The sequence below is a fragment of the Rhinolophus sinicus genome, linkage group LG14 (genome assembly GCF_036562045.2).
Source record: "Rhinolophus sinicus isolate RSC01 linkage group LG14, ASM3656204v1, whole genome shotgun sequence".
Taxonomy (NCBI): Eukaryota; Metazoa; Chordata; class Mammalia; order Chiroptera; family Rhinolophidae; genus Rhinolophus; species Rhinolophus sinicus.
In genome coordinates, this window is record NC_133763.1 from 52,901,428 (window position 1) to 52,926,718 (window position 25,291).

Sequence of the window (25,291 nt, forward strand, 5' to 3'; positions counted from 1 at the left end):
CCTCATAGTTCCTGCGGAAAAAGCACATTTGGATTAATAAATAAAACTCAAGTAGGTCTGAGGGTTGGAGGGACTGGTTCTTTATTTTAAAAAGACACGTGTCAATTCTCAGTATCAAAACAGTTGCACTATTGGTTTTTCTTTCTCCCATCGGCCCCCAAAGAGACCACACCAAAGGAGAGTACATTTTAAGCCAATAAGCTGCAGAATGCACACCTAACAGACTTTACCAAAACCTCACCAAAAAGGGGTGCTGGGTACGGAAACAAACTTTTAAAGATCAGCGCACGGCCAGACCACAAACTGTATGCAGAGCTCGCACAGCCAGATGGGGTAGCCAGTGTGCTCCAACCCCAAAGAAGCAAAGTTTCAAAATAATATAAAATTTAAAAACAGTTTTGTACATAAGCTATTCAAGATTTCTCCAGCACTATCTGATACAAAGCACGAATGAGATGGCACTTTTAGAGACAGCAGCTTCAGACCCAGAAAAGGGTAATGAGATGAGTTTCATATGGCTAAATCAGTGGCAGAAAAACATAATTTTTGTTTTCTTTCTTTCAAGGAGGCAGTAGAGTTAAGTAACTGGTCACCCTCAATATAAAGGGCACATGATCCATTCTGTGATCTGTTGGGAAGGGAAGGTAGAAATGGACAAGGATTTGGTCCCAGACAGAGATCACACTGTTTTGTTTGGTCACTTCTGATGAAAAAGGAAAAAAAAGGCCCCAAAACACCTTAAAGCTGAAAACCTGAACATCACTTTTGTTTTGCTAACTCCTGGAATCACCCTTCTGGTTTGGCTGGTACTCTGTACAAAGCAATGAGGTACCCCACTGTAGAGTTTTTCTCTGGGTTCTATTTGGCTCCCTACAAGGCAGGCCCATACCTCTTTCCCTCTCTACGGAGAAGACAATATGCATTACGCTGAAAAATTACCTTCTAAAAGTGAGACCGATGCTTCAGAACTGTGGAATTATTTGGAATGTTTTACAAATGGTGGCTACGTCAACAACAAAAAAGGTATTATAAAACGTGTATATCACAACATGCTTTTAAAGACACTTTGCATTGTGCTCACATTCCCTTCAACGTTGTTCCCAAAGGTACTCGGCCTCTAGCCCAACCAGACTCTCTGGGGAGAGGCAGAGACAGTTTGGCGAAAAAGACACAGGGGTAGGGGTGGGAGGCAGCGACAGGACAAAGCAGCCTTCCAGTTAAAGATCAGCCCTCAGTTTAAAGGTCAGCTTCGGGCAGGCTGGCCTCAGGTGGTCGGGGTCACAGGGAGGAGCAGCGGCAGGGCAGGACGGGGGCGCTCTACATCTCATTCAGGTCAAGCAGAGTCTGGTCCAGCATCCGTTGTGTACAGAGGTGTTCCTCTTTGGTGCATTTCAGTTTATCTAGTGGGGGTAAAGGGGAAACATTACAAAACCCAGAAGTTAGCTCAAGGTCTACCCACTGAGAACTGCAGGAAAGCTGCCTTCTCACCCACAGAAGTGAGCTATTGCGGCACTTGGTTTGCAGGGCCTCCAGCCCGCCTACTGAAGTTGCAGATGCTGCTACACTTCTGGGGGAGGGAGTTGGGGACCTTATCAGTCCTTTCTTCTCCCTCCCTCACCCAACCAAGCCTTTCAGCTTTCAGTGCCTGACGGAGGTGTTCTGCTCCTAAGCATCAGACATCCATCCATTCTTCTAGGCTTTGCCCCGAGGACACACCTACGTGGGGTTTGACTATTGAGAACAGGGGTGGGTATCTTTCTACCGATAGACACGTCAGATCTCAACCTGAAAGAAGTACAGGAGGAGCCTCATGTGCTACAGGCTTTCCCCAAAAAGTAGAGCAAAGGAACTAGTGGGATAAATCTATGACGCCCCCTCCCCCCGTTATGTCAAAGCATCTCTAAAAAAAACAAAGCCAAGAATACAACCAAACACATACATGTAAAGCAAAACCTTAAATTAGATTTTTGCAGTTATTGTCCAGTCTAGCCAGTTACTTACAATTAAACATAAAACCAGGAAAAAGCAGCAAGAGGGAAAATGCCAGGAAGAAAATGAGCAGCTGAATATCAGAATTTAATCCACCCAGCAATCAAACCACTGCTCTAGGGAAGTGGGGAAAATACTCAAATCTTCAACTCGGAAGTGACGGCACACAGACCTTTTCCTTTCCTTCCCTTTTGTGCACCCAGTCAGAAGGGCCCATCGCTGGGCCAGTAGATGAAGCAGTTACCACATCTTGTCAAGTTAGTCCTTTTATTGTTAGAAAACATCCATGCAAGGGAGCGTATCCTACAGTCAGTGCACAAGAGCAGCAAATAACAGAAAACACTCCCCGATTTTCTCACTATAAACTCAAGTCCCTCCCTTCATCACCCACAAGATCTCTTGGAAAAGGATAGAAAAGCAGTATTAACCTAACTCCCACTTTACGGTGCTCTTAGGAAGTCAATATTCTAACTGCCCCAATTAAAAAGCAATTTGCTTAGGGCGACTTAGTAACTTTTAAAAAGACAATCAGCTTTTTGCTGGGGTCCAGGTCAGTGGTGTGAGCAATAAGCTCGGTTTAATGGGCACCAGGGCTCCCTGCCATCAGTCACACAGATCATGCAGCGTTAGCTTCAGTTCACTAGAAAGCAGGCGGTTTCGCTCAAGTTGGCTGTAGAGACGCTCTGCAGCAGCAACAGGGAGGAGAGAAAACAAGAGAAGAGGAAAAAGAAGAGGAGAAAGAGAAAAAGGGAAGGTTAGTAGAGTACCAGATGAAAATTGTGAGAATTTCAGCTAGCTGGCATATATAACATGCATCTATAAGGCAGAATGGATGCTAGGAGGATTCAGACAGAGGGCAGTTAAGAGTCAATCAGTTGATGGAAAAACCAACAGAGGAACAAAATTAAAAAGTCCTGACAAGTTGGAAGGACATTGTGAGGGAGGAAAAACATCTCCCTCACAGCATTTATCCCCTCAGTTGAGAAACTGAGACAAGTGAAACAGGGCAAAGGAAGGAATACAGTTGGCGTATAAGAAATACATATATAATAATCGGGATTTGAAAGGAACCAAAGTGAACAGTTGAATGCTTTTTCTGTAAAAGCGCTCAATACAGCATTATGAATGGTAGAGTGGGACAAACATGCCTCCACCCACTGAATCCTACACTTTCTAATGCTTCTTGTTGTAGGTGTTGGGATATATCCATCATAGTGGCCTATTCAATCAAAATCCAACTTCCCCTTTTCTAAAAGAACCCCAACCCTGTTAGGGTCAACAGTGTGCCCAGCACCAGAGGTGAATTACTGGTACAAGCCAATCAAGACTAGCCTATTTTTTTCCAGCCTCCCTTGCAGCTAGGGTGATCACGTGATCCAGTTCTGGCCAATGAGATACAGGGGCTAGCCTGCTGGGGGCGTCTGGGAAAACTTTAGCCTTCCTTCTTGCCTTGAACATGGATGTGATGATTAGAGGTACATGTTTCAACCTTAAGAGAAAAAGCCAAAAGAATCACAGAAAATCCAGCTATATCAGGCCACACTCGCTCAAGTCTAGACTTTTTGTTATGTGAGAAAAATAAACCTTGTATTTATTTTAGCTACTGTTAAGCTGTTTCTCAGAACCAAAATATTCCTGATATAGGTAGTTAAGTGCTCAATGCCCTTGGCTTTGTCTAAGATTTTCTACTTGGAGCACACCTTAAAAAGGGAGTATGGAGAATCCAAATCCATCTGACCAGCACATGGGTCATGGAAATTTGGGGATAGGGAGGCTAAACTCCTTTCTAGTCTACCCCTAGTACTACTGTATAAGCCTCTGAAGTTCACAAACAAGTTTCTTCCCATGTTTTACAGTCTGTTTCGAATTGGTCTCATGACCTCAATATGAAAATAACTTTTGTCTTAAAATCAATTGCATCTGTGGGCTGACTGTAGGCATTGCTCAGGCACCTTGCCTTCTGGGCTGAGGTTTTCCCCCAGTTCCACCTGGAAGCAGGGGCCCGTATGGTCCCAATAATACTTGCCACTTTATGTATACTAACAAAACAAAGCACATATGGATAAAAATATCCTGGGAGGGAATACCCAAAAGTAAGAGTTGTATTAAGGGATAAAAATTAAGAGTGAACTTTTAAAAAATTGCACTGCCTATTAAACCAGTGGTCCTCAATCTGAATGATACTGCCCCTCCTCTCGCCCCAGAGGGGAATTTGGAAACGTGTGGAGGCAGGTTTTACTTGTCACAATAATTAGAGGGCCCTACGGATATTTACTAGGCAGGTGACAGCAATTAAGTAGGACTGTTTTGTACACCCCAGAATTACCCTGGACTATGTTAACAAAAGTCTACCACTGATTGAGAAATACTATACTAGTCCCTAAGATTCATAAGGCCTGGGAATGGAACTGACAAATAGCCGAGGTTCAACTCTGTGTTGCGTTTCTTAAACTTTCTGATGTCATATTACATAGAGTCCATGAGCAGCCTGATGCCTCTGTAGCAACCACATCCAAGTTAGTGTGACTCCCACTACTGTCTTGGAAAGGAGGTGTAATCAGAACCTTACATCTCCAAACTGCCTCATCAATGAGGGTTTTGTTCCATTTAGGGAAGAAAGAGACAGAGAAGTGGGAGCATTTCATTGCCTCAAAAATCCCAGAATGCAGTTCCCTAAGAATTGTATGAGGTCGGAAAGAAACGTGGTTGTTCTCTCACCTTGAACTTAGTAAGTCAAGTTTCTAACTGCTATCTTTAGTGACTAAAGTATCAGGATCAGATACCAGCTCATTAAAGCTCTTGGTTCCCTGATAACAGCAAACTAAAACAAAAAAAAGGAAATCCAAAGAATCTGTTGGGTCTGATGTTCCTTTTAGCCATGCCTCCTGCCTAATTAATTAGGGAACAACTCATGGAACAATCGCTTAGGCTTCATTGGTCTGAATCAGGTCAATTTCATTCTGTAACCGGAAAAGGGGGAGGGCCTCAGGGTAAAGGGAAGTACATCAGCTTTAAAGCCTCAAAGAATTAGGGAGAATGAACAGATTTTGCTTTTCATTTCTTTATTTACTTTCCCCCAATGTTAAGGCTGGGGAGTATTCAACCCATACCATGTAAAAGAGATTGGGTGAGGCTAAGATAAGGCTGCCCAAAGTTAACAGGTCAGTTCCACCCATCGGGTAACTTGGGGTCCAGCCACATTTGTTCTTCATTCCAACAGTAATGAGGAAGTGAAAAATAGACATATCGGTCTGTGGTTCTTTCTTAGAAATTAAGAAAAGGGGCAAACGTTAAGAGGTCCAACATTTTACTGAGACTACCAATGATACTCGACCCCATCCCCAAAGCTGGTCCAGGTTCAAGCATCACAGGACGGCTTGTACAGGGGTAGAGGGCATTGAATTGAAAGAGTGAATTTAACATGACATGGTATTTCCGATTTCACTCAGCTCCCCGGCTTGCTGGTCTCTACCGTTGCTCACACCAGTCATGCCCACGGGGAAAGAAAGACAGGAGCTACCAGAAGTATTTAACATTTTTCTCCTCCATTCTCTCTTCTTTCCTCTCTAAGAAGCCTTTCTCTGTCAACTCCTTCTGCCCAAATCCTGAAACATCCAGGCCCGTACTATTCAATGCAATAGCCACTAGTCACATGTGGCTTGTAAAATTTAGATGCACTAAAAGTAAGTAACAGGGTAATACCAGCCTCATTCTGGGTGCTCAACAGCCAGATGTGGCCAGCAGCCACTGTGCTAGACGTCACTGCCCTACATTCTGCTGGACAGATAATTCTAGGCTGTACTTCTTGCCTTTTATTCCTTGCCACCAATTCACTCTTCAGCTCCTTGAAATTTGCCTCCTCCCCTTGATCTTAACGCTCAAGATGTCCCCTCAAATCAATAAAATGTCAATGACAATGTCCCGCCTTCACTCATCTTCCTTCTCAACCTGTTGAAGTTGAGAACCGCTGGAAATCATCCAGCCCCTGACCTTCATTTAGTTTCAAAGCCACCCATTCTTCTGGCCTCCAACCAGTTCCATTTGGCTTCGCCCTCCACAGATTTTCCTTTGCTTAATGCTTTTTACACTTGAAACTGTCTTTTAGGGTTCTGACATACTCCCATGGCCTAAACTGCCTGTTGCCCTATGGCTCCCCAAATCTGACAGCAACCTCTCTTCCTCCAGCCCTAGGATTTTATTTCAGCTAGATACCTGCCAGTTTTTCAGACCTATATGTTTTTCTACCTTCCTGTCTCCCCAGACTAGGATCACATGACCCCACTAACACCTTTAATACCCTTTTCCTGGGCTCCAAATCAGTCCTCCTCACATGTGGGGTTCGCAGGGGGGGAAGGGGGAGAAGACGGTTTCAAAACACCATCTTCAATGCCATCTCTCTTCCACCATTACCCTAGTTCAGATTACCACCCCTGGGAAAACTGCAGTCAACTAACCCAGCATTTCCCAAAGTGTGGCCCAGTCACTGCCCGTGGAAGGTGAGAAGATTTCAAGCAGTATATATTTGTGAACTTGAGCGCACATCCAACTTTTGATTCCAAATTACCATTGTGTAGAGTAAGCACAAAACAAATTTGAAAACGAGTAAATTTGAAGAAAACAAGAATGGAGACAGCACGTGACTATGGCAAAAGCCCCCAAGTGGTATGCAAATGACTGAAATTTGGGAATCACGGTTTCAACGGGTCACTTTGTTAATCTGCTCCCCTTCCAATATATTCTTGACTCAGCTGCCAAATTAACTCTTCTCATATGCTACTTGGCCCAGAACACATCCTTGTCCTAAATCTCCAGTGGCATCCCCGTCACCTACAAAATAAAGGCTCCCAGCCTGCTCTCAGTACACGTCTGTCCCCTAGTCCACCTAAAGCTACCTTTACAGCTACTGTGCCCTTCCCATCTCTATCTATGCTGCTATCCTTTTGCTTCTTTTTGACCAAAATACTCAATACCCACTATACCGCAACCAACCTCTGCTTGTCAAAAATCCAATCTTCTGGAACCAAAAAGAACGAAGAGGCGAGTTTTGGGATGTTTATTGAGCACCTATTACGTGCCTCCTGCCGTGAATCTTCCCCGATCATCTCCACCGTAATCACTCTCCTCCCCGCTCCGAGTGCCCACAACACTTTACTTATTATTTGTGGCACTTCATCACACGTCATCTAACTTTACACATATATACGTTCTCTCCGATGAGATTCTGAGCAACCTCAGAGTAGGGATGGTGTCCCCATCTTTGATTACTTCTGTCATCTCAGAGGCTGCGAGGCAGGAAGAAATATTATGGACAGAAATAAACCTGAATTCAGTGAGACCTAAAGTTTTAGATTAGGGAAAACTTCTCCACCTGCCTGTAGTTTAAAATAAAATTATAAATATGCACTCTAGTGAGAAACAGGAGTACTTAGGTAGATAAGTACAGCTGACACCTACACCATCTTTGCTGTGTAAACTGGAATAGGAGTTTCCAAAACGCTGATATTTAATTCCATAATATAAACCAGGAACCATTTTACTAGCAGAAATTTATCATATCAATGCGTGTACTACACCAATACCACCTCGTGCACATTTGAATAGGCATGCTTGCTTTCATTTTTCCAACAATCGTTTATCACTTAATACCCCACTAGCACATACAAGGAGGGAGATGATAGTAAGCCTCAAATGTGTGAGAAAGGTTCCAAGAAAACATGAAGTTTTTCTGTGACTTGGGGTATGTACTTTCCTGTGACTTGGGATGCTATAATGAGTCCGTTTCAGTGGTAATGTACTTGGGTCCACAGGGTGTCCTGAAGACGCCCCATCTGAACCCCTGGTAGGAGGGCACAGAAGGTGTACTGGGAGGCCCTTCACTGGTCTGTCAATCCTACTGTCTCACAGGAGAACCTGAAGAGAGGGTGGGGCCATTCCAGGCAGGACAACTCAAGAACCTGGAAGTAAAGGATTCGGATGCTCTCCTTCAGCTGGAGTAGGAGGGTTGGCGCCCCCATTCCAAGGAACCAGGACTAAGCCACCACACCGAGACTCAGACCAGTTAAGTTTAAATGTCAAGAAAAAAACAGACACACACAAAAGTGGCTTTGATGACGTAAGTCAGAGGAGGGAGAGCCTATGATAGCTGTTCCCCACGCCGTACCCCCAAGGCTCCTTCTTAGGGACAAACAGCAGCTTTGTCAATGACACAAATGCCGGGTGGCATGAGGCTTCCAGCAACTTAACATTTTAATTGGGGGTAGGGGTGGAAGAGAACACATAAGTTACTTTGTGGTCCCCCCACCCATCCTACTGCTTTGGGGATCAGCCAGGCCGACCCAAATGGAATCCAGAGCGAGTGTGGGGCGTTGGGGTCCCCGAGGAAAGGGGCAGATCCAGGACAGAGCAGAAACGCTGGGAAGTTATCTGTATGAAAAAGTAAGGAGACTCTAGGTGAGAAGGACCGGCACCAATCTGCACAGCAACTTGGAAGAGAAAGAGGAGCAAACGGAAGAGCCGGCATAGGAATAAGAGCCAGACCGCCCACCTAACTGTTGGCTTCTTTTCAGGGTTAGTGGGAAAGATAGAGGCAGGTTAGCACCAGGATCGGGGTGCACAGCAAACAGGTCAAGTCGCCAACTCTTTTGGGTGCTTTTTACTACCTGGCTTGCTCTGGGGCTGAAATATGGGCATCAAATTGAATTCGTCAGTGACTTTGATATTTCCAATCATGGGTGATTCCCCTGAACTTTAATATCAGGGCAGAAATCACACCCTGGAGGTCTGAGTTTTGTTATGGAGTGTTAGGGCCCAAGACACGGATCCTCTGGGCCCTAATTCCTCCGTTGTATGACATGATTCTGCCTTTGGCAGGATCCCTTCTGAGAAAACTACATTTGAGAAACAAATAGAAAAATCAGAGTGTTGGAATGAAGGGACTAGGAATAAAAATTACATGTAGATCAGGGTTCTCCCACTGATCTAAGACTCACTGCCTTTCCAGCTTTCGCCAACAAGTAACCAGCACCAACATTTTAAAGAGAAGCGTGGAGGAGAACCTGGTGTCCAGATGGTCAGCGCAAAGCACAATAGGCAGGCTCTGCCCCCGCCACCCACAAGCCAACGTCCCAGCCCCGCTCGGCTGTCAGATAGTTACATAGAGGTCATGTCATTGAGGGCGTGGTCCAGCTCCTCGCTAATGGCCTTGTACTTCAGTTTCTGGGCATAGAGCTCATCTGGACGGGCACAGGAACCACAGGGAGGAACGAGGGGACAGAGTGGAAGGTATCAGAAGCAGATGAAAAGAGGGAATCATTAGAAATAGGGAAAGTGTGACCGCGGGTCTAATACCATGGTGAGGAGGGTATCTACACTGGCAGCCATAACTGGCCTCTTTCAGATCCACTGTCCCCTGGACCACTTCCTGCTCCTCTCATCGAATGCAACAAGGGTTGAGGACCTGGGCATAGTCATGACTGGAAATTCCTATTACCAAGGCACTCAAGAGTTGACCACTGCCACCCAGTTAACCCAATTTCTAGCAGTGATAACGCTGACTTGAACAAAACTAGAAAATGGAGAAAGGACACATCACTACTCCTACAATTCACTAGCTACCAAGCGTGACCAGCATTCTTGGCCCCTCTGCTCTACAGGCTGCCCCCCCCACCCCCCCAGTAAGACTACCCTGCTACCCAGAGTATACCAAAGGAGCATACTTCAGAGTTCTCCAAGTACATTTCCCCTGGTTAGAGTGGATGCAACTGCCAAATTGTGGGGAAGGGAAGTATTTAGAAAAGCCTGGCGTCGGCCAGTTCTGAGGCATCTCTTGGAGAGGCCCCCCACAACCTGAGTGGTGGACGGAACTGCCAAACAGCCATGGGGTGACACGTGTTCTTGCAGCCTTCTGAAAGCATGACTAGCATCTCAACCCAGAGTCTCAAGATTTAAGACTCCTCACTTGGAAGTAAATGCAGCCATGACCAGTGACCTCCCGCCGAGGGAAGGATGCAAATTCCAGAATATTAGGTAAAGCCTCCTTCTCTCTAAAAAGGAGAAGACTGAAATGTAAAAACCCAATTCTTGGGTTTGACCCACTTCAGCTACTTGGGGCAGAGGACAGGGCACAGGACGCAAGCCAAGTCCCTACTGACTCCCTTTGGTGTCCAGGGAAAGGGGAACGGTCTCTACGTCTTCATCTTCATCCCTCTCCCAGGCTCCATACCTTCCAAATCATCAATTGTCTTTTCCAGCTTGGCTACCGACCTCTCAGCAAACTCTGCCCGGGTCTCTGCCTGCGGAACGAACATATGAAACCAGTCAGAATCAGAGACGAACAAGACAAATAAGAGAAGAATCTCTATTTCTCCCACCTCCTGCTTCTACGCCTTTCAGGGCCAGAGCCAGCCAGTCGCAGCCTCCATTAAGGCCTGTACACCTCTAAATGTCCGGGTCCCCCCCATAACCCCCTCAGCTCACCTCCTTGAGTTTATCGGTAAGAATCTTTATCTCTTCCTCATATTTGTCTTCTTTTTGAGAGTACTGTAAGAGAAGCATAATAGAAACGTCAGAGTAGAAATGACTCACACAGACAGTACCTCCCCCTCCCCACGTTTACTCTTCCGCTGAACATCCTCTTGCATTTATTTAATGTGCCGAAAGGTCCACGAGAAACAGCAAGGCCTGTTTCTGGACAACAGGTCCTTAAAACCCACAAACCAGTGTCCTTAGGGACCCGGATACCCCCATTTTAAAGAGGGACCTCAGCTTTGAGCTCCGTCAGACCAACTCAGGGAGGCATTTTTCCTTTGTCCTGCTGAACCAGTAGCTGTAGTGAACCCCCAAAGCCACATGGCTGAAACAGTCCCGCGTGATGATAAAGACACGTCATGTCTCGACTGCTCAGAACGTCTCGACCTGATACCACCTGTTGCCCCCATCTGTCTGCTAGAAACCCCGTCAGGACCCATGGGGACCGTACAAGCATAGCACAATCCACCTGAGGACAGTGAGACCCCAGGCCTGAGAGGCAGGAAGTCACTTTCACTACAGCAATCCACAGGGATGAGCATTCACCCCAGAAGGCAGGCAGAGACAGACAGAGCCCACTTCTCAGGGATCTGGGAGGACCGGGTTTCTCCAGCCTGTCCTCAAGGGCAGGGCGGGGCCAGCCCCTACCTTCTCCGCCTGAGCCTCAAGAGACTTGAGGTTGTTGGTGACATTCTTCAGCTCCTCCTCCAGCTCAGAACACTTACTGTGAATAGTTTACGTAACGCAGGACAGGAAAAGGGAAGAAGAGGAGAGAAAAAAAAAAGGGAGAGAGACATGCAGACGTGAATTGAGCCTGTATGTAGAGAGAGCTGAAAGGTACATGGGGAAAAGAGAAGGCCCCGGGTGACCTGAGTCCGAAACCCGCCTCCCTCCGCCTCGGACTTCGTCCGCAGCTGGACCCTGGGGGCTGGGACTCAACGTCTGGAGGCCAATGAAGGAGACACTTGAGAAAGATCACCAGAACGAGTCGTAACTGCTACCTGGGGGGCAGGTGGGAACGGCTGCCCAACCCAACCGTCCCCCCAATTGCCCCAGGGGAGGAGAGACCCTGTGGAGAGGCAGGGAAGCAACTAGGAAAGAAGACATGAGAGACGCCAAGAAGTGGAAAAAGAGTGGAGCATTCCATGGAGAGATGAGAAAGCATTCAAATCCACCAGTGGAGGGGAGGCAGCTGCGAAACAAAAACCAGACCACGCCACACACACAACCTCTCTGTGGGGTCGGCGGTTAGTACCTTTTCCTCAGCAGCACTCAGACACTTCAGGTTCTGGTCCATCAGTCTGATCTGCTCATCCATCTCTCGGCAACGGCTGTTAGTGAAAGTCACGGGGATCGCACAAGCCAGGGTGCGGGGAGGGAGAAAGGTCAAAAGGGAACACAGCAAGAAAACAAGCAGCAAAATGGGAAAAAAAAAAAATTTCAAAAAATGGGAAGAGAACACCAATGGTCGTGATATGCCATGTCTGGGAGAGAACGCAAGGGAAGCACAAATACATACGCCTCAGCACTAACTTTGTTATACAAGGCCCAGAGGTGGCAGCGGGGGGCAGTGCACACCTGCCTGTGCCCTAAGTTAAGTTCCCCAGGAGACTGGCAGAGTGGTAAAAACAGACGGAGATCTTAAGTCAGTACAACCACTTCAATGCCTCAAAGACAAACAGAACCCGGGTGGAAGGACCAGTAGAGCCTTCCACTTCCTTCCACTTCACGGTTCACCGTTTCTTATTAGTCTGGATTTCCCCTCAACTTATAAAACCCACCCTGCAAGATAGAAGACAACCTCATTGGGCATCTGTCACCATTCGGGAGCGTAAGAAAGCCCAAAGCCATTTGGAGGGCCAAAAAAAATCACTACAGGTGATGCCCGCTCTCCAGGCTCTGTTTAACAAGGTTGAAGGGATGCCAGCTCATTCGCATTAGTGCCCAAGCCAAAGGGGAAGGGACAGAGTGTAGGGCAAGATTTGGGGAGCGAGATACTCACGACTCTGCCAGTTCAGCACGTTCCTCTGTGCGTTCCAAGTCTCCCTCAATAATCACCAGCTTACGAGCCACCTACGGGAGAAGACGCAGGTACAGGTGAGCGGAGCCAAGGAGCCGTTTCCCTCTCACGGGTCTTTTCAGGAGGCCGGTGTCACGACGAGAGGAACACACCCACGGTGCCTCACCTCCTCGTACTTCCGGTCTGCCTCTTCCGCAATGTGCTTAGCTTCTTTGAGTTGGATTTCCTGGAGTTCCATCTTCTCTTCATCTTTTAAGGCTCGGTTTTCAATGACCTTCATACCTCTGTCAGAAACAATAAGGACAAATGTGGCAGCGACACTTTGAGGAGTATGTCATCAGCTCCACGCCAAGGGACCCGGGACTGCACCTGTAAAATGCCCTTCATTCCTCTCTGCTTTCCACTCGAAAAGAATGCCCACAGCACCCCTCGTCCATTACTTCTTTTAAACTTTTGCTTATAAAAATAATACATACTTGTTACGAAATTGAATGTTTCAGGGTGTAGTCTAAGGGCATAAAGCAAAAAGTCTCTCCACTTCTAGCCCTGTTTATCAGAGGTTAATATACTTCACAACCCTTCCAGAAATGTAATCTATAGATAAAATGCAAACACTCACACCCGCGCTTCCCACCCCCTAAAGGAACCATATGCACTGTTCTGCAGCTTCTTTCCCTCCCTTCCCACGATTGAGACCCGCTCTGTCATAGCACACACATAGCGGGATGAATTCCTCACTGTTACCGTCCGCCCAGCAGGGCATTTTGAATTCTGAAGCCTCGGTGTGATCCCAGGCACGTCGGCATACACCTTTGTTCTAGCTTAGCTCACACGTGGCACGGAGCCAACTGGCTATTTTCAACAGACGAGCTGTGATTTGGTTTGAGGGCTGCGGTTCTCAACATGGGCACACATTAAAATTACCAGAGAACCTTCCAAGAAAACAACGCCCAGGCCCCTCTTGCAGTGGATTCGGAACTTGGCGTGGGATCCAGACATTCTGATGTTCCTCAACTCCCTTACGATCCCCACTCCTCACTCGCATGATTCTAACGGCGCAGCCCGGCTCAAGCGAGCTTCTGAAAGAAAACACTGACTGCTGGGCTCCACCTCCCGAGTTTCTGCTTCTTGGATCTTAGATCGGGGGTAGGGGCGGAGACCTTGCATTCCGCCCAGGTTCCCAGGTACTGCGGGTCTGGGGTCTCCCTCTGAGAACCACGGCTGCAGGGGCACTGATCTCACAAGTTTATGATGCTTCACGAAGTGGAAGCCTTCCTGATGGCACTGTTTAAGGATCAGTCAGGAGGTCCATTGATACAGAAACATCAATTACAAAAGGGTCACAGGGTCCAGGCCCCTTCCCCTGTCTGTCTTCAAGTGGAGAAATGAGGCGGAACAGAAGGAAAGAGGACCCTGTCACACAGGTAACTGCTGAGAAGACCAGGTCTGTGAGGAAGTCTTGAGCAGAGCCATTCCGGACTCCTCCTGACATGCCCACTTCACCAGGCCCCTGGACACACCTCTCGCTCTCATCAGCAGCCTTCTCAGCTTCCTCCAGCTTTTGCAGGGCGGTGGCCAGGCGCTCCTGGGCGCGATCCAGCTCCTCTTCAACCAGCTGGATCCGACGGTTCAAGGACGCCACCTCCGCCTCAGCCTGCGTGGGGGGGAAAGGATGAAAAAAGGAAGCAGAGACCCAGTGAAAAGGAGCAGGACCAACCATGACAGTAAGACGGAGGCTGGCTACCATGAAGGAGGCCCAAGTCTAGCAGATGTGGTGATACACGCGCTTCCTCCCTTTTCCCATCAACCAACTCCCCTATGTTCCACAGGAAGAGCGTCTGAAAACTCAGTTCCTTGCCCAGCCCAGTGTCAGTTAGTACCACCCCCTTTCTGGACCCAGTTCAAATTCCTGAATACACAAGTGTCAGAAAAGGTGACCAGGGAAGGACTCCTCCCTGGGCTCTGGCTTGGAGGTGTGTCTCATTCTTCAGCTGCTTTCTTCTAAGTGTCTCATAAAGTGGGACGATAAATAAGCCAGGTTTCCTAAAGAGGCAATCTTGCGTTATCCATTAATTTGCCGCCTAATTCAAGTTGTCAACCCTCCGGTGACCCGACCCTCACACACCAGGACGACAACCAGCCAAGAGACTGTTTTCCAGAAGAGGCTTCATGACCAGAGAGCCAAAGACTGGTGCACTGAGATGCCCACCTCCATTGCTGCAACTGGCTCCCCACAACCCCCACCTTTTAAAGCTGACGACAAGGAGCTCCTTCTGGCTAAAGGTACTTGCTTTGATGCCATTACAAAAAGACCTGGGGGCGGAAGAGAACGTCTCGTCCATGGCTCCACATTTCTGAATTGTGATTCTTCTGTTCCTCTATCCCCGCATTAGCCTCACCCTCCAGTACAGCTTAGGACAACCCTCTCCCTGGCCTGCACCCCACAATCAAACACAGGCTAGAGTCCAAGAAATCCCACGCCTTAATGGAATAAGAAACAAGGAAAGGAAGCGGCCGCGTGGGGAGGAATTCTACACGTAGAAGGGCCTCCCTCCTATGACAGCCTTTCCGCTCCCCACACCTTCCCTGGTGGCAAGTCCGCCGACTGCCACCATAGAAGAATTTAATCTGCCTGCACGCTCCCCAGTTCAGATGCTTATCCAAGTGCTTGGTAAACACGATCTCTCCTCTCCAGCCCAGATTGTGCCTGAATTCTATTACCCTGATTTCCCCTTGGCAGTCAGGGCTGGGGGCAGCTATAGAAATAATCTGGGCCACTAGCCCCTATGGGGAGGGGGATAGCCCATAAGAATCAGGTTATCTGGCACAAAAATATCCACATAAAAACATAGGAGGTCCAAAGGACTGCGTGTGCGTGCGTGCGTGTGTGTGTGTGTGTGTGGCGGGGGGAGCTATAACCACCAGCCTACAGGAAAATAAAATCAAAATATCCATACAAGCTGAAATCACGACGAAACCATTTGTGTCTCTATACTATTTAAAATACCACCAAGACAAGTATTCTCTGGCCCTGTCTCTTCCAGGAAAACAGACATCCGTCCCCAGGACAACACACACTTCACCCCACAAATTCAAAAACTCAAGCTCACAAGAGCAAGCCAGGCTATCAGGCAAGAACTGTGAGACACTGCCAGCGTGCTTTGTCTTACCCTCCCCTTCAGATGCCTAGAACTTAAAAAAAAAAAAAAAGAGAGAGAGAGAGAGAGAGAGAATGGAACCAGATTTGGAGGAAGCTCATGAAATCTCAGTCCCCTTCCAGCTCACCAGTTAAGTTACCCAAATGGAGTAGAAGATAACAGGCTACGGGGGCGGGGAGGGGGTGCTGTTTCCATGGCAACAAGCTGGCCCAGGCGGTTTCTCCCACAAATCAGCATTTACAATAGAATTCTTCGCAAGGCTGAAAAGGGAGGAGGAGAAAGCACATCTTGATGCCCTCACAAGAGCACGCACACATTAACCACGCCTGTATCCAAAGCAGAACCCAAGACGGGAGTCCCAGCAAAAGCCTTGAGACCCTGTGGGGTGGGGGGGTGGTCGCTGTTCTCTTTTTTAACTCTTCCCATGTTGTAAAGTTCTCTTTACAACAAAACAGAAGCTTTGCAGAACCAAGATTTGTTGCGGAAGGTTAAAGGGAGAAGGAAGACACCCGACTTTCCCTTCTAGCCGGAACCTACACAACTGGCCTGTGAACCAGTGGTGTCAAGAGATTGAGTGGGGCCAACTTCTGCAAACCAGAAAGGGAAACATGAAGCTTTCAGCGATTCTAATCGTCCTAGATTTAGCATGCCCAGATGTGGTTTTGATCTTTCTGCCCACCCACCTCTGCCCAGCCTAGAGGATACACCCTGAGGTCCTTCCTTCCTTCGGTAATGATATGATTCTCCACTGCTCAAGAAGCCAAGATCCCAAGTGGAGGGGAAACAGCAGCAATTCGGTCGCATGAGAAGATGGCTGGCAACGGCTTCAGCTGTGAAATGAGTTGGGTTTTATAAAATACTACCATCCCTCATGCTGCGGAAGTTCCCCAAGCCTACCACACCCTTCAAGGCAAGAAACTGACAGGGCACTGGTACTGGAGGCAGATCAGGGCCAAGGACAGAAGGGGATTAGCCTAAACCTGGCATCCTGCCACCCTGGGGTTTCTCGTTTTAGACAAAAGCCACAGATGAAATTCAAAGGAAATGAGTAATGGAAGTTAGGCTTCAGCCCTGTGGGTGAAGGACTGCTCCATTTCACAGTGTTCACAAACGTATCTACCCAGCGAGATACAGTGCCCTTGGGGACTTTAAATTTCACAAGGGGGAGGCCAGCTGGAAGGAAGCAGAGCTATCAGCCCCAGAGTAAACAAAGGTGGAGTCTAAGCGTAGGCATGAGGAGCAAAGGGCCATTTGCCTCTCCCTTAGGTGTGTGTTCCAGTGTGAAGGCAAAGAAAGGTAATCAGCAGGAAAGCAAATCTAAACCAAAGGAAAGGTGATAAAGCCTGCTTAGTCCTCCAGACCCCACATATAGGAGAGAGCCACACAATGGTCAGGCAGCCTAACCCCCTCCAGAGACTAGGAATATGAGAATAGGTTCGAAACCCACTCACTCCCTCAGTAAACGTGTTCCTTTAGACCAGAAAAAGAAGAGACAAACACCAGGGGAAGAGAGGTTATAGGAGAGGCGGTAAGGTAAACTATACACTCACAAGTGGTTACAATGTAAGTTTTATGTGATCCATATTTTGACCACCACCATTGTTACATCAAAAAAAAAAAAAAAGGGAAAAGACTGCATTTAAATATTATGTTGCTGACTGCTGTTTAAATTTAGCAAGACGACAAAGGAGATCCAAAATTGAAAGTGGAATTGACAAGGTGCTACATTATAAAAGGTCAAGCTCCCAGGCCAAAGCAGGAAAGATGGATCCCAGAACTCCAGTCTCAGTTCTGGATTCATTCAGCTTCCCAACCAGGGTTGGATGTTCACACAAAGCAACCAAAGAAATCATTAAGTGACAATCCCACTAATAGCATGTGATACCATCAGGGAGTGCTGAGTGCCAGAGGGTGGAGCCTGCAAAACCCACATTCCAGGCGTCTTAAGAGGGTAACAGGTAGCCCAAACACCCCCCTCCTGGGGGGGGGGTTCAAAGTTCACTATAGCAGAGAGTCAAAAGACTAGGTTCCCTCAAGCTGGGGAGTAGAAGACACTAGGTTTCATCAATATTTAACCATCACCCTACTTCCCCATCTGAGGACTTCCTCACTAGACCACAGCACACTAAGCAAAGATGACAAGCTCTGAATGAGGGAGGAGTAGCTTAAGAAACTGAAATTGCTCTCTCTGCTGCCTATCATTCCAGAGTCACCAAGGGTGGAAAAAAGGAACCAGACTTTTCTACAAGGGCAAATACCAAACCCTGGGAGTCGGGGGACACACACGACATCGATCCATCCTAGAAGTATTCCTAGGATGCCCATACTTAGATGTTGAGCCTAAGACTCTGCAGCTCCACCCCCAGTGCCTTCAGCCATCCTGTCTTCCCCTTTAAGGGGATCTGGTCACCAGAACAAAGGAGGAGAGAAAGTGTCACTAGTCAGTCACCCAGCCAGTCCATCTCACTTGAATTGACAATTAGAAGTTACTGGCATAATGAACAGAGGAAACGTCCACCGAGAAAAAGGTGACTGAGGCAGACAAGCTCCCAGCATTGCCAAGCCCAGTTATGAAAAGAAATGAACATTTTAACAATGTTTAAGTATTAACCTGGAAGGCAGCTGCCCCCACCACCTTTCCCCCTCCCCAAACATTCATTCTCAGCCACTCCCCAGAGGAGCTGCCAAAAAGGAGGAAAAAAAACTTACCAAGGGAAAGAACAGGGAATACCAACAAACCACAAGAGTTCTTTTCATTAGGTCTTCACATTTTAGTAGCAGTTACTTTCTTCTCCAGCCTCCAAAACCAAAAAGCCTCAACTCAGGAGATCAGTTCCACCCACTAGACTGCACCCCAGACCTTGGAAAATCTTATGGCTCACTGAAACGCCTCTCCACCACTTCCAAACAGAAAGTGGTTTCAAGAATCACCATTCATTCCATCAACATTTTGTGTTCCAACTTTCCGTTGACCAAACATTTACTGAACTTAAAAAAAGACACTGGTGGGTAACTGGGAAAGTAGCAGAGTAAGATAACTGGAGCCCCCTGGGAACGCATTCTGTCTTCATCAACCACAGTGCGGCTGCTCAATCAGAAACCTGGACAGAAGTTGGCACTCCATCCGATTCTCTGCCACACACACTCCCTTATCAGCTCTGCTTGGAAGAAGTGTCCTTAACCGGTTCAGCTCGCACTGATCAATCACAGTTCAGCAATAAAGGCCTGAATGTGGCAGGAATTCCTGCCTTCCAGGTCCTCATGGGTAGGGTCAGACATTTTGCTTGGCTCCTGCATTTGCACCAACGAAGGGAGTGAAGTACCATCTCCCCTCTCGCTTCATCTCCACCGAGAGAGTGGGGTTTAGCAGTTGCAAGGGCTCCCCGCAAGAGGAAGGGGCCCCAGGCCGGAGGATGGGAGGCGGTGCTGTGGCCTCAACCCCTCCAGGGAGGGCACCGCGCTTCCTCTCGGCCGACTGCTGCCTCATTTCCTGAGCAGGAGGAGGGAGCGGAAAAGCTGCGCGCAGGCCAAGCCGGGGGCTTTCCGGCGGCACCCACCCCCAAGCCCCACCCATTCGCAGTGTGTTCGGCCCGGTTCCTCCCAGGTCAGAGAAGCACCTACCTACTCTTACCCCTGGGGCCGGAAACCTCAAACGAAAGCAGTCGCCCCCGCTGCCCGGGGACGTGGGGGAGGGAAAGGCCGCTGAGCCCCTCCCCCCGGCCGCGCCCGGCTCCGAAGCACTGAATGAATGAGCTGGAAGAGCAGGAGGAGAACCACTCCCCAGGCCCCTGCAGGCTCAACTCCTTCGGAGGTCCAGCCGGCGCGCCCAAGCGCCCAGTGGCCCCTCGCCCGCTGGGGGTCCCACTGAGGCCAAGCCCCACCCACCCTCTGGGCAGCAGCTTCGTCTCCGAGTCTGCCGGGCCCCTGCGGGCCGTGCTCCACGGCAAATAAAGGGACCCCGTTCCGGGTCCCCGCTGCGCCAGCCCCTGCCCCGCTCTCACGCGCCTCGCCTCGCCGCGCCTCTCCGTACCTGCTCCCGAGCCCGCCTTTCTCCCTCCACCTCCCGCTGCAGGCGCTCGGCCCTCTCCTCCGCATCGTCCGCCTGCTGCTGCAGGACCTGGATCTTGCGCTTCACCGCCTCGATGGTGGTGATCCCGGCCATGGTGCCCACCCAGCTCCTGCTCGCGCTCGGCTTCCTGCCTCCTCCGCTCGGCGCCGCAGCCGCTTCTCACCCTACTTCCGCCTGCTCCGCCCTGAAATACCGGAACTGACCCGCCCGCCCGGATGTGACGCCGCCGCCGCGGCGCCCTGCACCGCCAGGCAGGCGGGAAGGCCGGCCGCTGGAGGGAGCCCGGCGGGCAGCGAGGGCGGCGCCGCCCAGTCGCCCCGGGCGACGGCTTTGCGCCTTTCCCTGGGGTCAGTAAAGGGGGGCGGGGCTGGGAAGAGGGATGGTTACCATGGCAACCGGAAGGCGCGTGGCGGTCCAGCCGCTCCAACCCCGCAGGCTGCCCTTAAGGGTTGGCTACCCGTGCGCTGCCCTTCCACTCCCGCCTTGGCCCTTCACTCCCCCAGTGCTGACCCGCCACTGGGTCATCCTGCATCCTGCAGCCTCCGTAATGTAACTATCCTACAAGCCTCTGCTTCCATCCGTTCCACACAGGCTCCAACACCAGGTGCTGCTAAGAAAAGCCTGGACTTTCTGGGCCGCCTTCAAAAGAGCCCCACGCTGCCACCTCCTTCCAAAGTCCGCTCAGGTAGATTCTCTCCCATCTCAAAGTCAATGAAGGCAAGTATGGGGGTGGAAGAGATGGGCTGATTGGCAACATGCTTATTCTATGTGGCATCAGTTATGGACCTAAGTGGAAAGGAAGAGCAGGGTTCTGAGCCTCAGGAAACTCGACCCTGGTGGCCTAAGAATTTGTCCAACTGTCTTTGGAAAAGGCTGGTCAGAGAGCCTATGGAAGCAGAAATGAGACTGTCATCTGGGTGCTGGTCAGCAGGGGGCACTATTGTACCTCCCTTTGCCCTAGTGATGAAGCAGACCTTGTCTCAGACAAACCAACGGAGTGTGGAGAGCGCCACTGCATCCCTGAGGCTGGTAGTTGGGAACAGATAATCTCTTGATCCCGGGAAACGGGTGGATTGAGTCCTGAGAGCTTAAAAGCACGACGGGTGGGCGGAATAGGGGCCAGTGCTATTGTTTTCCTGGTAACCAACAATACAACAAATTGACAGGTGTATCTGTCCGTCCCTCCTCTCCCCATCTCCCTTACTTAAAAAAGGTGCGGTAACTCTCTGCCCTAACCATTGCATTCCTCTTTCCCCTTCCTTTACCCTAATCAGCTTCTGATTTCATCTTGTATTGAAAGGACCTTAGACACGGTTGCACAACAGTGCGCGTGTTTTTACTGCCGCTGAACTGTACACTTTAAAATAATTAAAATGGTCAATTTTATGGTATGTATATTTTTCCACAGTTAAAAAAAAAAAAGGACCTCAACGAACTCAGGGAGGAAAAAAACGAAGTTTGGACTAACCTTGCCGTAACCTTGACCTTTTTTGTTCAAGGAGTCCTAGCCAATCCTAGGCTTTCCAGCAAGGCTTCTCATAACCAGAACTCCCTGTGTAAACATGTGGTTATTGACTCCCCCGTCTCTGCCCTTTAAATCCACATCAAAGTAATAATGCTGTCTTTACCTGTTTATTAATCTCAAGAGCACAATCTGAGCTGTGACACCCTCCCCCTAAAGATACGTATATTACATTGCTGTTGACTTTGACCCTTCCTCTCTACTTTCAATCTTGTTGCCTCCTCCTTATTCAGTGCTTTCCCCAATTCCTGTAAACACCTCACTTACTTTCTTTGACCCTATGAGGCAGGAGTCAGCAAATTTTTCTATAAAGGTCCAGATAGTCAATATTTCTGGCAGTGCAGGGGCCATAGGGTGTGGAGAATATTCCCTTGTAGGGAGAGAGTAGACAATATGGTAATGAATAAGATGCAGTCTTCCAATAAAACTCCACAAGTTCAGGCTGGGCGGGATTTACCCCACAGGCGGTAGTTTGCTGACCCCGCTTTGCGATAAGAAACCTTTCTTCCTGCTCCCACCAGGCCTAACAGATTGGTGCCTCCTGCCCTCAACCTTCCTCTCCTGTTTCTTGTTCTGCACATCTCTGAGGGTACTTACTTGTTGGGAAAGCTAACAAAGGTGAGAGAAGTTGAATGGCTTTTTTTTTTTTAACTCACACTTTACATATTTAAATAGTTTTTGGTGGATTCCTATATAAATATGAGAAGTTTCTTTTAGGTGAATGTGTGTATATATATATATATATATATATATATATATATATATATATATATAAAACATATATATATATATAAAACACATATAAAGCACATATATATGTATATATATATATACATGAAACATATATATGTTCCCTTGAGATATACTATATATAAATGAACATACTGAGTAAACCTAGGTGGGGGTTGACGTGTGTGTGTGTGTGTGTATGTGTGTAAAACAGCTTAGGACAGACAGGAATTCATCCCCAGGAAATTCCTGTACCTTTCCAACTTTTATATATTGTTTAGAGCCTCTATGTGTAAGAGCTCTCTCTTCTAAGATCTCAGGTTAGACTTGTTTGATCTCTTCTTTGTTCCTAGAAACACCTCCTCAAGCCCACATACGAGCTGTTTCAGCCCAAGGACTTTCCCAGAGATGTTACCCAACATCTCACAGAACTGTTATTAACCCGACATTGTGCCAGTTAGCAGTAACGATCCCCAAGCCTGTTTATTAGACCCGCAGAGATCTATCCGTCTTTACCTGGAATCCAGGTGAGGCCACTCCAGCAGGCTATCAGGCACTGGCCCAAAGCCCTAGGGGGAACCTGTGTTTTATGCAGTTTTCCAAGAAGGGAGAATTCATCATTTGCAGTGGCCTACCCTTTCGGAAACTATGACTACATACGATGCATATGAGCTGCTTTGTGTCCCTGACCTCTGGCATGGAACATTTAACAACTCTTACCACTTCCCCAGGCCACCGAAAGAGGTGCAACGCCAAAGAGATCAGAAACCTAAGAGCAGAGAGGCCAAATGTGAGGCTCCAGAGATGTTTGTGAATGGCCCACTCTGTCTCTCCAGCTGTTTTCCAAAGCCACAGGTGGTTTGAAGACACACACGGCCCTATTTTCCTGTTAACTCAGTGCTGCGAATCGACCATTTCCATCAACAGCAGGACACACTGTTGTGACTGTGAAGGTTCTTATGGTACTTTTTTTCCAAAAAGCTTCCCTATGTCGTCTCTCATTTATCTTTGTGGGAAACTTCAAGGTTGAAGATGAAGGAAAGTAGGGGATTAGGGGATAAAATACAGTGAAAAAGAGAATTGATTTCATTTTCAAATGGGAAAATTTGGCTCTAGAGAAGCTGCGTAATTTAGTCACGGTCACAGAGTAAGGTGTGGTTGGTGATATATTCACCCTCTGAGATGACCCAACATCTAAGAGTCCTTCTTATTTCTGTCACAGTCTATCATTGTCTGCAGGTCTTCTCTGCTGCCCCATGGGTAATGCTCCTATGGCATCTCCTTGGCATCAGGACAGATGTCCACATTGGTTAAGATAAATAAACCCATACAGGGTCAAGGTCAACATGACCTCCTCTGTCCCATTAGGAAACCTGAGCTGGCTTTGCTGGGCAGTTGAGAGATGAGAGTTTCCCTATTAATACACCTATCTACGTGCCAAGCCTGGGACACAAAAGCTAGGAATGTGGCATGGGGAGGAGGTGGGATAAGTGATAGCAGTCTGGCCTGAGTCCCTTCCCTTTGTCCAGGTCTTGGGAAAGATACTGAAATTGCTGGGGGTAAGACAAAAACAAGACTTCTACGTGTCTTTAAGAAAGAAAGTATAAGCCATGACAAGGGTATGCCAGCACGTAGTTATATGTAAACATGTATGTGTGTATCTATGTCTGTGTTCTGTGAATCCACAAGTGTGTGTGGGTCCAAGTGTGTTTGGAATTTAGTCATATTAACATGAAGAGCTTATGTGTGTTGATGAAACCACCCCCCCATCTCCCTAATACTCACATCAGCTGCCTTCTTCTCTGCCAGCTCCAGCTTCTCCTGGGCATCCTTCAAAGCTTCAGAATACTTGTCCAGCTCATCTTCTGTCCCTTTCAGCTTCTTCTGCATGGCCGCTAGCTCATCTTCCAGCTATAGGGACCCCAAGAGTCACACACAAGACATGCATATACAACAGTGCAGGCTCAGACCCTGGGCTCTCGAACCCTGACGGACCCCTGAGCCAAGCTTCTATCTTACCTTCCCCAGAAAGACACACTCTCTGTCCAGTCATTTCCAGCCAGCTGCTCCAGGAGTTACGCTATGGCCTTGGCCTGTCCCTGTGATCTCTGACCCTCAGATGATCAGGCCATGCTGGATTTTCATCTAAGACCCTGGGATGGTAAATATCTTAGGACGTAGATGCCTGGGGCTCCATTTAAGGGAAGAGAGATGCTGCATGCCAGGCCCCTACCTTTTCTTCTAGAAATCAAGGGTTCTCCCCAAACCTGATCTACTCCCACTGTGACACACTCTGACTCAGGAGGGGCTGCTGACTCCCGAGGTCACACAGGCAGTCTGAGGCAGGTACCCTAGTTGTCCTCTGCCTACCCAGCAAGGCTGGTGCAGAAGACACATCCCTCCCACCCAAAGGAACCGGCCCCAGTGGTCACTGCCTTTCCCATGAAGATTGTCTTCCACTGCCCAGTCTTGCTCCCCACAGGTGAGGGGGACCAGTGCCAGGGCCCACCTGTTTACTTCTTTCCTCCGCCTGCTTCTGCTCAGCCTCAGCTTGCTCTGCCCGGTCCAGAGCATTCTCCTTGTCCAGCTTTAGCATCTGCATCTTTTTCTTGATGGCCTCCATCGCAAGCAGTGGCTGAGGGTGAGCTCACCTGTGAACGCTGGAGAACTGGAGACGAGGGCAAGTGAGAAAGGAGGGGGTGCTGCGGAGTGACGAGGAGTCCCCCAGACTTGAGCCTTTATCTCTGCTCATGGTCCCACCTCTTGTTCCAAATATGGCCTTTCCGGCTGCCTCCACCCCATCATTGTTCTCCTGGGGGGGACACAGGGTGAGACACTTTGATGGGCTGACATCACCAGCAGAGAAAACATGTGGGAACAGCTGAGGCTGATTTTAGACAATGGAAAGTGGGGGAGGGGAGAGGCTCCCCATGACCCTGAAATTTTACACTCACTCCAGGAAGGTCTATGGGTGTTTTAAAAGAGCAGGGAGAGGGGCAGGGAGAACACTGAAACAGAAGAGGGTACTCCGGCCATCCTAGGAGAGTTTTCGCCCTGAGGGTCCTAGCTGCTCTTTAGCGGTTGCCTTGCTCTCACCTGCGCAGTGTTGGATGCTGGTCAGACCCCACTGCTTGGGTTTCACCTTTTGATTCCTGGTCTTCAGGGAGCTTGCGCAACGGTTTAGACGGGAGGTCACTCATGATCCTTGACAATTCCCCCCGATCCCCAGATCAAATTACTGAGCTATTTTGAGAGTCTCTAATTGGCAGGGACACATC

The 25,291-nt window shown here is 48.5% G+C and overlaps 1 protein-coding gene and 1 long non-coding RNA gene across 18 annotated transcripts; one reads left to right on the top strand and one right to left on the bottom strand.

Annotated features, from left to right (window-relative positions):
* Positions 1-64: 64 nt before the first annotated feature.
* On the bottom strand, positions 65-24,682 carry TPM3 (tropomyosin 3). 17 transcript variants are annotated; one of them, XM_019713290.2, is made up of 10 exons: positions 24,523-24,680; positions 23,799-23,924; positions 14,056-14,189; positions 12,702-12,819; positions 12,518-12,588; positions 11,164-11,239; positions 10,465-10,527; positions 10,211-10,280; positions 9,143-9,221; positions 65-1,400 (listed from the first exon to the last, which is right to left on the bottom strand). In XM_019713290.2, the coding sequence occupies exons 1-10, from the start codon at positions 24,634-24,636 to the stop codon at positions 1,397-1,399; spliced, it is 855 nt and encodes a 284-aa protein (XP_019568849.1). In that variant the 5' UTR covers positions 24,637-24,680; the 3' UTR covers positions 65-1,396. The 17 variants fall into 17 exon arrangements, with proteins under 17 accessions (XP_019568849.1, XP_019568846.1, XP_074174776.1 ...); XM_019713287.2 differs by lacking the exon at positions 11,164-11,239 and adding an exon at positions 11,771-11,846 and having other exon boundaries at positions 24,523-24,675; XM_019713288.2 differs by lacking the exons at positions 65-1,400; positions 11,164-11,239 and adding exons at positions 8,223-8,412; positions 11,771-11,846 and having other exon boundaries at positions 24,523-24,675.
* LOC141568517 (uncharacterized) lies at positions 19,995-23,787 on the top strand. Its single transcript, XR_012491672.1, has 4 exons — positions 19,995-20,109; positions 20,354-20,447; positions 21,806-21,902; positions 22,367-23,787. It is a non-coding gene; the product is annotated as an uncharacterized LOC141568517 (long non-coding RNA).
* Positions 24,683-25,291: the final 609 nt, after the last annotated feature.